Raw genomic sequence first — 10607 nt, forward strand, 5'->3', positions numbered from 1 at the left:
GGGTTCCCGGAACATGGCAGAAATTCCTACTTGGCAGGCAGGGTGGAGGAAGTGCTGCGGAGTGGCAAGGGGTGTCCCAATGGGGTTGAAGAGGGTCTCGTCCATGTTGTGCCTGGGCTGGGACCAGTAGGTCCCACCAGCCCATGGTAGCAGGAAGCTTTTCCACACACTCACTGGGCCTGGGTTAGGACTGGATCTGGGGGTTCCTGGAATGTGGTAGAAATTCCTACTATCCGGGTGGGGTGGGGAAGGTGCTGTGGAATGGTTGGGGGCATCCCAAGGCATGGAAGAGGGTCTCACCCACGCTGCACCTGGGCTGGGACCAGTAGTTTCCCCCGGTGCAGGGTAGCTGGATGCTCTCCCACACACTCACCAGACGTGGGCTAGGACTGGGTCAGACATTAATAGCTTTAATTGAGTTAAAGATTTAAAAAGGATAATATTGAGGAATGAGCTCATAGAATTCTAAACTTTTTATTTATTTATTTATTTTTTTTGTACCAGGAATTGAACTCAGGACCTTGGGCTTGCCAGGCAGGTGCTTATTCTGCTGAGCTATATCCCTGGATAGAGTTCTAAACTTAAGGCAGCTAAAGTAGAAAAGAAGCAAGGTGATTTATTAGGGATTCATTTCTTAATCCAAATCTAATATTAGAAGAAAAAATTCACCTCCATCACCTTTAGTGGCATCGATAAACTTCAGCTGATGGTTGCCAAGACACAAATGTTCTTGGTTAGAGCAAGCAAAGTTAGTGTGAAGAATTCAGTCTCTTTGGATGCCTCAAGATATCAAAATGGATTCTCCAAAAGAAATGACTTTTCTGAGATGATGCTGAGTCTCTTTCTACAATTTCATATGAACTACGTAGTCCGATGAGTTTCATGCTGATGGTGGTATTTCCTGAAAATGGAGCAACTACTTCACAAGTTAGCAAATGTTATTTGAAGAGAAAAATATTAAAGTTTGAGTTGGCTTTTCCAATCTAGCCAATGAATTAATGTCATTTCTGTGTTTGTAAATGACTGCTTGTCCTAGACCAGCCATATATGAGCAAGTCCATCGACTCATACAAGAGGAAGATGTAGAAGCTACAACTGTGACTAAACTAACACCTCAGGGTAAATGGGTTATTGTGATGAAATATAATTCTTTTAACAAGAAGATGATAGTATATGTCCACCGTGGGATATTCTGATAAAAATAAAATGTACATGGCTAGGTGTATAGACCTATTGTTATGCACATAGCAAACCAAGTGGAGAGGTACATAAAATTAGGCTTGAATATTGGAAATTTTGATTATTTACACTCGGATAAAAAATGTATAAATGTCACAAGTTAAAAATAAGAAGCACACTAACTTGATTTAAATACAGTTAGATACAGTGTTACATGAAAGTGAATGCAAACATAGTGCCCTTGCACCAGACTGATTTGTTTTCTGGGCATAAATTTTAAGATTTATCCTTGGTGCCTTCCTCACCATGTCAGAAAAGGACTCCCCTTCTAGGAGCTGTTGTTCAGGTGGAAGTCTAAAGCATTTGCAGTCCAGAGGGAAGGGACAGGTATTCTGACCAGTCTCAGGAAGAACTCCTCTTTGCTGAGAACTCAGTTTCTGTCTCTTTCTTAAAATCCTGTGAAGTTCCAGTACCAGTTCTTACTCCACATAGCCCCAATGCGAGGTTGTTCGTATTTCCCTTTGTCTTCTCTACAAAGCTCTGTGATGCCTGGACAAGAAGAAGCCAGAGGGACTATTATGGCTTGATATTAAATATCTCCCCAACGTTGAAGGATTTATCACCAGCTGAGGGCCATATTGGAACCTCACCCAACTTTGGGGAGGTCAGGCCAACCATCAGGTAGTCAGTTCACAGGAGCCATGCCCTCCTCGGAAATGTTGGGATGCCTTCCAGTTTTCCCTTGCTTTTTTTGTGTTCCTGAAGGAGATTTGTGACCCCTAAACTGCTTTGTCCTATCACACACCCCTTACATGGGATTCTGCCCTAGCAGAGCCCAAAGGGATGGAGCCAACTGATTAAGATCTGCACTTCTTTGCCTATAAGACAAAATAAGTCTTTCTTCATTTTGATTATCTCAGCTGTGTGAACACAGCAATAGAAAGCTGATGACAGAGAACTGGCCACCTCTACGTTGATGATATTTTGCTACCTCTTTTAATAATTTTTCCTTAAAATTTATCTAGACTGGCCTCTTTTTCAATATCTCCCCACTTGAGGTAGGAAAACTGAAATATAGGGTTTACATTGTTTGCTGAGTATTGTCAGAGAAGGGAAGGTGAAGTCTATTCTTGGTAGTGAATACCCCTTGTTTTCTACCACCTCTGAAATATATGGTAGTGCTTTATTCTCTTTTGAGTAGCATTTGCTGTGGCTGTGTTTTTTTGCTTGGCCCTTTTTCTACTTATCGTTAGCTATTGAGAAAGAGCAGTCTTGTCATATTCCTTAATCTCCATCATGACAGTGCGGTAGCATAATCCTTCATCTATCTTACTGGTTATAATGATGGTCACAGAGAAGACACTGGTAGGGAATGGAGGAAGGAGGATAAATTTTGGAAGTGTTGGATTTTGACAGAATAATGTACCTTACTGGGGAAGATAAGAGGCAGAAAATGAGGGATAGTCTTTCTCTATGAATAATTTCACTCACTTCAGTGACTTAAGGTGACCAAAGAAAGATTTCTACCATGGCCAGACACACAGGAAAATACCTTCAAAGCTAAAATAACACTTACTCTTTAGTTCATTAACTTTGAGGTGTTTTTAAAGAGAATAAAAAGTCAGAAAAAACATTTGAAATAATACAGAATTTCATTAAACAAAATGATAAGAATTCAATAATAGTTTATATGTTGCATAATGGTGTCCTCAAAGTAGTTGCTTAGATTATTGGATGTTAGGATGCATAATTGGTCAAAAAATAAAAAAATAACATTAACTCTTCTTTTCAATAGACCAGTAGAAATCAGAAGTACAATTATCCAAGCTATCTTATGTATGTACATATATATTTTTCCCCTTCCTTCTTTATTTCTCTTCTTCTTTCACTCAATTCAGTTCTTACTTCCCTTTGAACAGTTTCTTTCCCTTTCACAGTATGTCTCTATTGTATCTTTTGGATTTTATTTATTCTTCCCCATTCTTATACTAGATAGACAATGCACTGTTACCAACCTTTAATGTACTAAATAGAGGATAGATTTATAGCAGATTTATAATAGATTCACATGAATGTACATTTGCAAGGCACTATTAAAACATGAATGATAATATTACCCAATATTTTAGTAATAATTTCTAGAATATTAACACAATTCTGACATGTTTTAGCAAGGGCATTGTACTCAGAGGCTCCCTATGTACCTAACTTAGACATTTTTATAAATCCTCAGTATTTAGGATATCTCATAAACTATGTTTTCCTACCAAATGCATCCTTCATAATTTTCTAATAATGTTTGGTCACAAGTTAGATTGCCAGTCTGAAATATATGGATTGATCAAAAATGAAAGCCATGTAAATAAATCTATCTTGTTTGCATGCTAGGCTATGAGGTTTCAGCATTTCCTTCATCAACAACTACAAAAGACTCTGTGCTATTATATTCAAGTCATGCAGGATCTGGATCAAACTCAGCTGGGATTTCTGTTAAAATGCATGACTTTCATGAGGAAAATATGAGTGTCATCCTTGCATATTCCTGATGGCTGTTGCATTGTCACTGTATATGTGATTTCATAAAAGGAAAATAATTTTGACTGCTCAAAAATTGAATATAGAAAACATTTTTAACTAATGCTCCAGCAAATTTTCATCAGTGAATTTTGAAATTGCTAAAATTTCTGCCAGAAAATGGTTGGTGTTTTAAATAGCATCTTTATAATTGTTTTAACTGTGGAATCCATGATAAGCATTGCAGGAAATGTCTTCATAGCACTGGTGAATTGCATGGACTGGATGAAGAGAAGAAAGGGTTGTTTTGTTGACCAAATCCTCACTTCTTTGGCAATCTCCAGAATTGCTCTGCTCTGCTCAGCACTGACACACACGTTGTTATATGCAACACATCCAGGTTCTCTGAAGACTGCAAACATAATAAGAATGACTACTGTCAGCTGGTTTGTGACCAATCATTTTAACATTTGGCTTGCTATGTGCCTCAACCTCTTTTATTTTCTTAAGATAGCCAATTTTTCTAACTTTATTTTTCTTTACCTAAAAAGAAGAGTTAAAAAAGTGGTTTTAGTGATATTGCTGATGTCACTGGTTCTCTTATTGTTCAATATCATAGTTATAGACATACAGACTAATGTCTGGATTGATGGATTTAGAAGAAATATATCTTACACCTCCAGTATGAGGAACTTTAAAAAGCTTCCCAGACTTCTTTTATTCATCAGCTCTATGTTCATGATCCTACCCTTTCTTGTGTCCCTGGCAGCTTGTTTTCTGCTCATCTTCTCCCTATGGAAACATTTGAAGAGGATGAAGAGGATGCAGCACAATGCTAAGGGGCCCAGAGATGCCAGCACCATGGCCCATATGAAAGCCATGCAAACTGTGGTCACGTTCTTCTTACTTTATACCATCTACTTATTGTGTCTCATCCTACAGATTTCAAGCTTTGAATTTTTGGCAGAAGACCAAATAATTTTTTTTGAACATGCTATTGGAATTGCTTTTCCCTCAGGACACTCACTTGCTTTGATTTCAGGAAACAGTAAGCTGACAAAAGCCTTTTTTTCAGTGCTGTGGAGGCTGAGGTGCAGGCCAAATGCTTAGCTCTCTAAAGCATTTTAGGACTGCTTTGCATATGCCTGAGGAAGATTAGTTCCTAAGAAATTCATTTTTTTGGACCTGGAATTGAACTCAGGTACTTGCTTGGGAGTACTTTACCACTGAAATATATCCCCAGCACAAGAAATTCTTCTGTGTTATAAATTTTTAGTTTCCCAATATTTTTATTGTATTTAACTTATAAATTTTGCATGAGTTTGGAATAAGCCTTAACAAAACACATTGCAATGTTAGCAGTACATTTGCAAGTATATTGTTTTATATGCAGAAATATGTCATATATATATATAGCTCAGCATATATATATATATATATATATATATATATATATATATATTTACAGCTCAGCATATTAATATGGCTTAACTTTTTGTACTTGGGGTTTATAATTTTCTGCTGTGGTAAAGACCAAGATAAGGCAAGACTTGTATAACAAAAAATGTAACTTTTATATCTGGCAAGGTCTGTCAAATTCCCTCAGGATTTACCCTGAAACCATGCACAACAGTTTGTAGACCTTTTGTCAGTGTCAGCCATCTGGATGTGTTGTGACCATTGCTTGGCCAATGTACTCTCTGTGAAAGCCTGAGAGAATGTTTTCTCTCTAGGAGACTTTTCTTAGTCCCACTATACAATTTTAAAATTTAATTTAGTATCTTTTTTGAGTGTGCGGTACTGGGGATCAAACTCAGGACCTTTTGTATGCCAGGCAGGTGTTTATGCCACTGAGTTATATCCCTGGTCCACAAAATTAAGCAAATTTATGCCAAACATATTTGTTTGCAAAATGAATTGCTTGTGAATAGAAGTATTCATGACCCAAGGCATTATTTTATTTTTTTCCATTGAAAAGAAAACTTCTCATGTAGATTTGCCAACATCTTAGAAATGTAGAACAAAACAAGCCTGTTACCATTACTCTAAATGCATAATTTCAAATATATACATCAATATAAGAATACTGGTTAAGAAATCACCCGAATTGTGAAGCTCCTTTACTCCAGTTTTATCATCTCTATTATTCCTTTTGTCTTCAATAATTGTTAGTATATTATTATTAGATTTTTTTTTATATTTGAAATTACTGGGAGTTGACCCAGCCCTTGATGATTTTCTGAATTTCCATAAGGTCTGTATTAATTTTGCCCTTTTCATTTCTTATTGCTTGAATTCAAACTATTTTTTTTTCACTTTTTAATGAGGTTCTCTAAGGGATTATCAATTTTATTTAATCTTTCAAAGAATCAGCTTTGTGACTCCCTAATTCTTTGTATTGTTTTATTTGTCTCAATTGCAATAATTTTTGCTCTCATCTTTATGATTTCCTCTCAGCTCTTGGGGTTGGGGTTGGTTTGATCTTCCTTTCCTAGACACTTGTGGTGCAGCATTAGGGTATTTATTTTTTCCATTCCGTTTTACTCATGTGTGAGTTCACAGCTATAAATTTCCCTCTAAGAGCTGTTTTCATTGCATCCCACAAATTTCATCCAGTAAATTGTGCTTACATTTTTGTTTGATTATAAGTATTGTTTAATTTCTTGTTTAATTTCATCTGTAACCCATTTGTTTCTGAGGAGGGTGTTATTTAATTTCCACATGTTTATGGGGTTTTTGTCATTTTTTTGTCATTTATTTCCAGTTTCATTGCATTGTGATCAGATAATGTGCATAATTTCTACTTTCTTGCATATATTTAACCATGACTAATGGAGAGTATATGGTCTATTTTAGAAAACATCCCATGTGCAGCTGAAAAGAATTTGTATTAAATGTTGTTGGATGGACCATTCTGTCTGTTTTAGTTATTTTTCTCTTATTTTTAGAACAAAATACCTGACACAAAATAAAGAAAGGATACATTTATTTATCTCACAGTTTGTGGAAGTTTTATTTCACACTTGGCTGCATCCATCTCCATTCCTTATATGAATACAGCATGGCACTCACATGCACATTCCCAGCATTGGATAATGAATTAATTAGAAACTCTAGAAGCCTGCCCCAGTGAATACATGAGGTTTTGGGAGGACATCTAGACACATGCCATTGCAATCACCATTAGTCCTAGTCATACAGCCTTGTTTTCACTACATTTATTCTCATTTATCTCTATTTTGTTTGTTATCCCTCTTAAATACTGCACAAACAGGATAAAATCAATCTATCAATGAAAAACTCATTGTATACAAGTTCTTCAGATGTGCTGGATTTATATAACTGTAGGTCTTGGGCCGGGGAGATGGCCCAATGGAATATGTGCGATCTTGCTTTAAGGTTAAAAGTTTCCACAATTTGTGAGTTGTGAAGCTGTACTTGATGTTATTGTTATTGATAATTGTACTGCTTTAGCCAGAATGTCTTATATGTTACAAGTAGATTTTCTCCCTTGTATGACAATGTTGATTGTTTGGGATGTCTTCTTCATAACATATCCCAGTACCAACGGATACATGCAAAGCCAAATAGAGAGCAACATCTCATCCTTAATGAATTGGGAAAGTAAGTTATTTGGATAGACGCAAAGACAAACAACCACTTACACATTAAAGACTTCTCTGAGGAATAGACATTTCCAAGGGCAACCACAACATAATTGATAAAATTATCTATTATATGAAATTTATAGGTCAACACATAAAACAAAATGAAAATGGCAAGATACAAAAGCAAACTTCAATCTAGACTTACAGCCCATCCAGGACAAGTGCAGAGCATATTGAGAGAGAAGATATTGGAAGACACACACTAGAAAATTCTGAAATGCTAGCAGCAGGAGTAAAAAAAAATGAATTTTGCTAAAAAAAATAACATACCAGAAAAAACAATGATGATCAAAATTAAAAATCCGCTAAATAAATATAGAGTAGACACAGCTGAAAAAATAGAAGAACTTAACAAAATGATAGAAACTATATATTTTCCACTATATAAAAGAAATGGAAGATGTGAAACACATTGAAACAGTTATTCAGGAGTGGAAAAGTGCCATTCAAAATATGCACAATATGTTGAGTGAATGTGAATATCAAATATAAGACATAGAAGACAGGATTTCAGTTACCAATCATGAAGAGCAAAATGTCTCGAAGATAAAATGGTCCAAAAAAAAAAATTACCTAAGTTATACTTCTCCCTTCTCTGGAATAATACATGACACTTAAAATTAGAGAAGGAGATGAATATTTAGTTCATAACTTGTGAAGCTTTTAGTTGACACTCAGGTGGCTCAAAAGTACAGTGGCACATGGCAGAGAACAGCTGTTCATGATGGCAGAAGACAGCAAAGAGCAAAGAAAGGAGAAACAGTTGTGGCAGCTAATAAGCCTCTGTCACTTCCTTATATTGTATTTCAGCTATCTGCCCCAGGGTGGATGCAAAAATCGGATTCCTAATTCCAACATTAGATTGTGAATTAATCACAATCTCTGAAAGCCTGCCTGAAATACTTTATGAGGCTTTAGGGGAACAACTATATACAAACCATAACATTCTGCCCCTGATCCCACTAAGACTCATGCATAGCTCTTTATGCAAAAGGCATTTTAGTCCATTTCTAAGAGTTGCCAAAGTCCTAATAGTTTTAGAATTACTGAAAAGTCCATTCCCCAAATCTCTTCCAAGATCTAGGGCAAACTCATTATGGCGAGCCCCTGTACAAAAAATTTAATCGCTTTCAGCATTCAATGGCATGATGAAAACAATACAATTCCAAAAGGAACAGGGGGATACAAAACACTTGGACCAAATTAAGTCCAAAATCAAGAAGGACAACAGTCCTGTAGTTCCATATGGAACACCTGAAGTAATTTGTGGAAAGTTATGAACTCCATGTGGCTCCACCTCTATGGCACTTTTGGTGACAGGTTCCAAGGCTTCACTCTTATTCCAACTTTGTTTCCTCATTACAACTTGCCTTAGATGATCTAAGTTCCTGTCTTTTTCAAAATCTAGGGTTTCCACTGCACTGTAGATTTCTCACTCTCTGCTTCATGCACTGCCCTACCACGGGCACACTGCCTGGCCTGCCAGGCCTTCTGAAATCTATGTGGAAGCCTTCTTATTCTCAGAACTGTTGAATTCTGCCTGCATCTAAAACCAATGGCACATGAGTGATGAAAGGTCTGCTATAGCTGCAGCAGTAGCCAGATTTTCTTCTCTTTTGGATATAGGGGTTGAGTGCCTGGATTCCTGAACACTTTGAACCTGATGCTGTTCAATACATTGTCTATGCTGCCTTTATTTGGAAGCTGATGTGACAACTGCCACCATTCTAGAAAATGGCTTGATCGGTGCCACTATTCTAGAATCTGGTGTGACTTCCACTGCATTTCTGGCACATGGTACCCTGTGGCTTTCTCCTCAATGCAAAGTCTTAAACTTTTACAGTTTTGAGGTGCAAAGAGTGGTGATTTACAGCTTCTTGTGATTCCCTCAGGCTATCTTTTGTACTCTCTTGTTCTTTCTCAGCAATTGAGATCCTCTCAATTCTATGGCTCCAGTCCTTAGCTTTAGTTAATGCTCCTTTCTGCCCAAACTCATAATACTTTAACTCATCCTTTTGGGTTCTGCACTCTTAATTCTCAACATAAAGCTGACAGAAAGCCCCCAGCAACAGCCATACCACTACCTCAACATTCGACTGCTTTGAAATTTCTTTTGAGGACTAATCAGTCCCTTGAGCTTAATCTCAGTCTCAGGCAAAGTCTCTCTTTATGTAAGCAAAATGCAGACAAACTTTCTGCCAAGCCATAACACACATCATATGGGATCCGACAACCAATGCAATCCTTCATCCCAGCAGAAATCTTCCAGCCTGGTCTTTACAGGCAGGATTTCTTTTTTTTTTTTTTTCTTTTCTTTCTTTCTTTATTTATTTTGTAGTTTGTACAGGGTCTCACTACACAGCTTGGACTTATAGTGATCTTCCTATTTTCAGCCTCCCCAGCACTGAGATTATAGGCATGCACTACCAAGCCTGCTCTTGATGGTTGGCTCAGCATGCCTGAGGGCAGGACCTGTGCCACCTGTGGTGATAGGGATTGAACCCCTGTCCCTTTCCTTGCCTAAACAGATGCTGAGCCTGCTGAGCTATCTCATCTGCCCGTACATGAAGGATTTCTATCAGTGTTCTGGTCTTCTGAGCTCTGACCAGAATCTCCCATACAGAACAGCTAAAAGTGTTCCAGAACTTCTCTTTCATGTATGTCCCAAAATCTTCTCTACCTCTTCTCATAAGCCATTCTGAAGAGCATTTGAACCACATGGTCAGTTACAATCCCATAAAAAAAACCCAGTTCTCAATACCAAATTCTGTCCATTTCAGTTATTTTTCTCTTGTTGCTGGAACAAAATTCCTGACGCTCAATATTAAGGAAGAAAAGATTTATTTAGCTCACAGTTACTTGAGGTGTGCAAAAGGAGCAGCAGTAGCTCCTCCTGGAATTCCCTGCTTCTATTGTATTCAGGATACCTGCCTGGGTGAGATATGGTATTCACACCCATAATTCAGGCATTATATCATGAATTAATTACAAACTTTAGAAGTCTGCCCCAGTGGCTGCATGAGGCTTTGTGGGAACCACTAAACAAAAAGCACAACAGGAATCAATCGAATAGTTGCAAAATATAACAAAAGAAGGACAACATAAGACTTATCAGAACCAGTAACATGGCTGGAGGTAGTGCAAATGCCATAAATACCCCTTTAGAAAATTTTGGCACAAAAGCTTCCCACATGTGGATAAAATTGAGATATACAGTAAGTGAAGCACATAGAACTCCAAATAATT

The 10607-nt window shown here is 37.2% G+C and overlaps 1 protein-coding gene across 1 annotated transcript; it reads left to right on the forward strand.

Annotated features, from left to right (window-relative positions):
- Nucleotides 1-3873: 3873 nt before the first annotated feature.
- On the forward strand, nucleotides 3874-4803 carry LOC101574438 (taste receptor type 2 member 14-like). The gene has a single exon (XM_004626178.1). The coding sequence runs from the start codon at nucleotides 3874-3876 to the stop codon at nucleotides 4801-4803; it is 930 nt and encodes a 309-aa protein (XP_004626235.1).
- Nucleotides 4804-10607: the final 5804 nt, after the last annotated feature.

The sequence above is a fragment of the Octodon degus genome, unplaced genomic scaffold (assembly GCF_000260255.1).
Source record: "Octodon degus isolate 3935 unplaced genomic scaffold, OctDeg1.0 scaffold00012, whole genome shotgun sequence".
NCBI lineage: Eukaryota > Metazoa > Chordata > Mammalia > Rodentia > Octodontidae > Octodon > Octodon degus.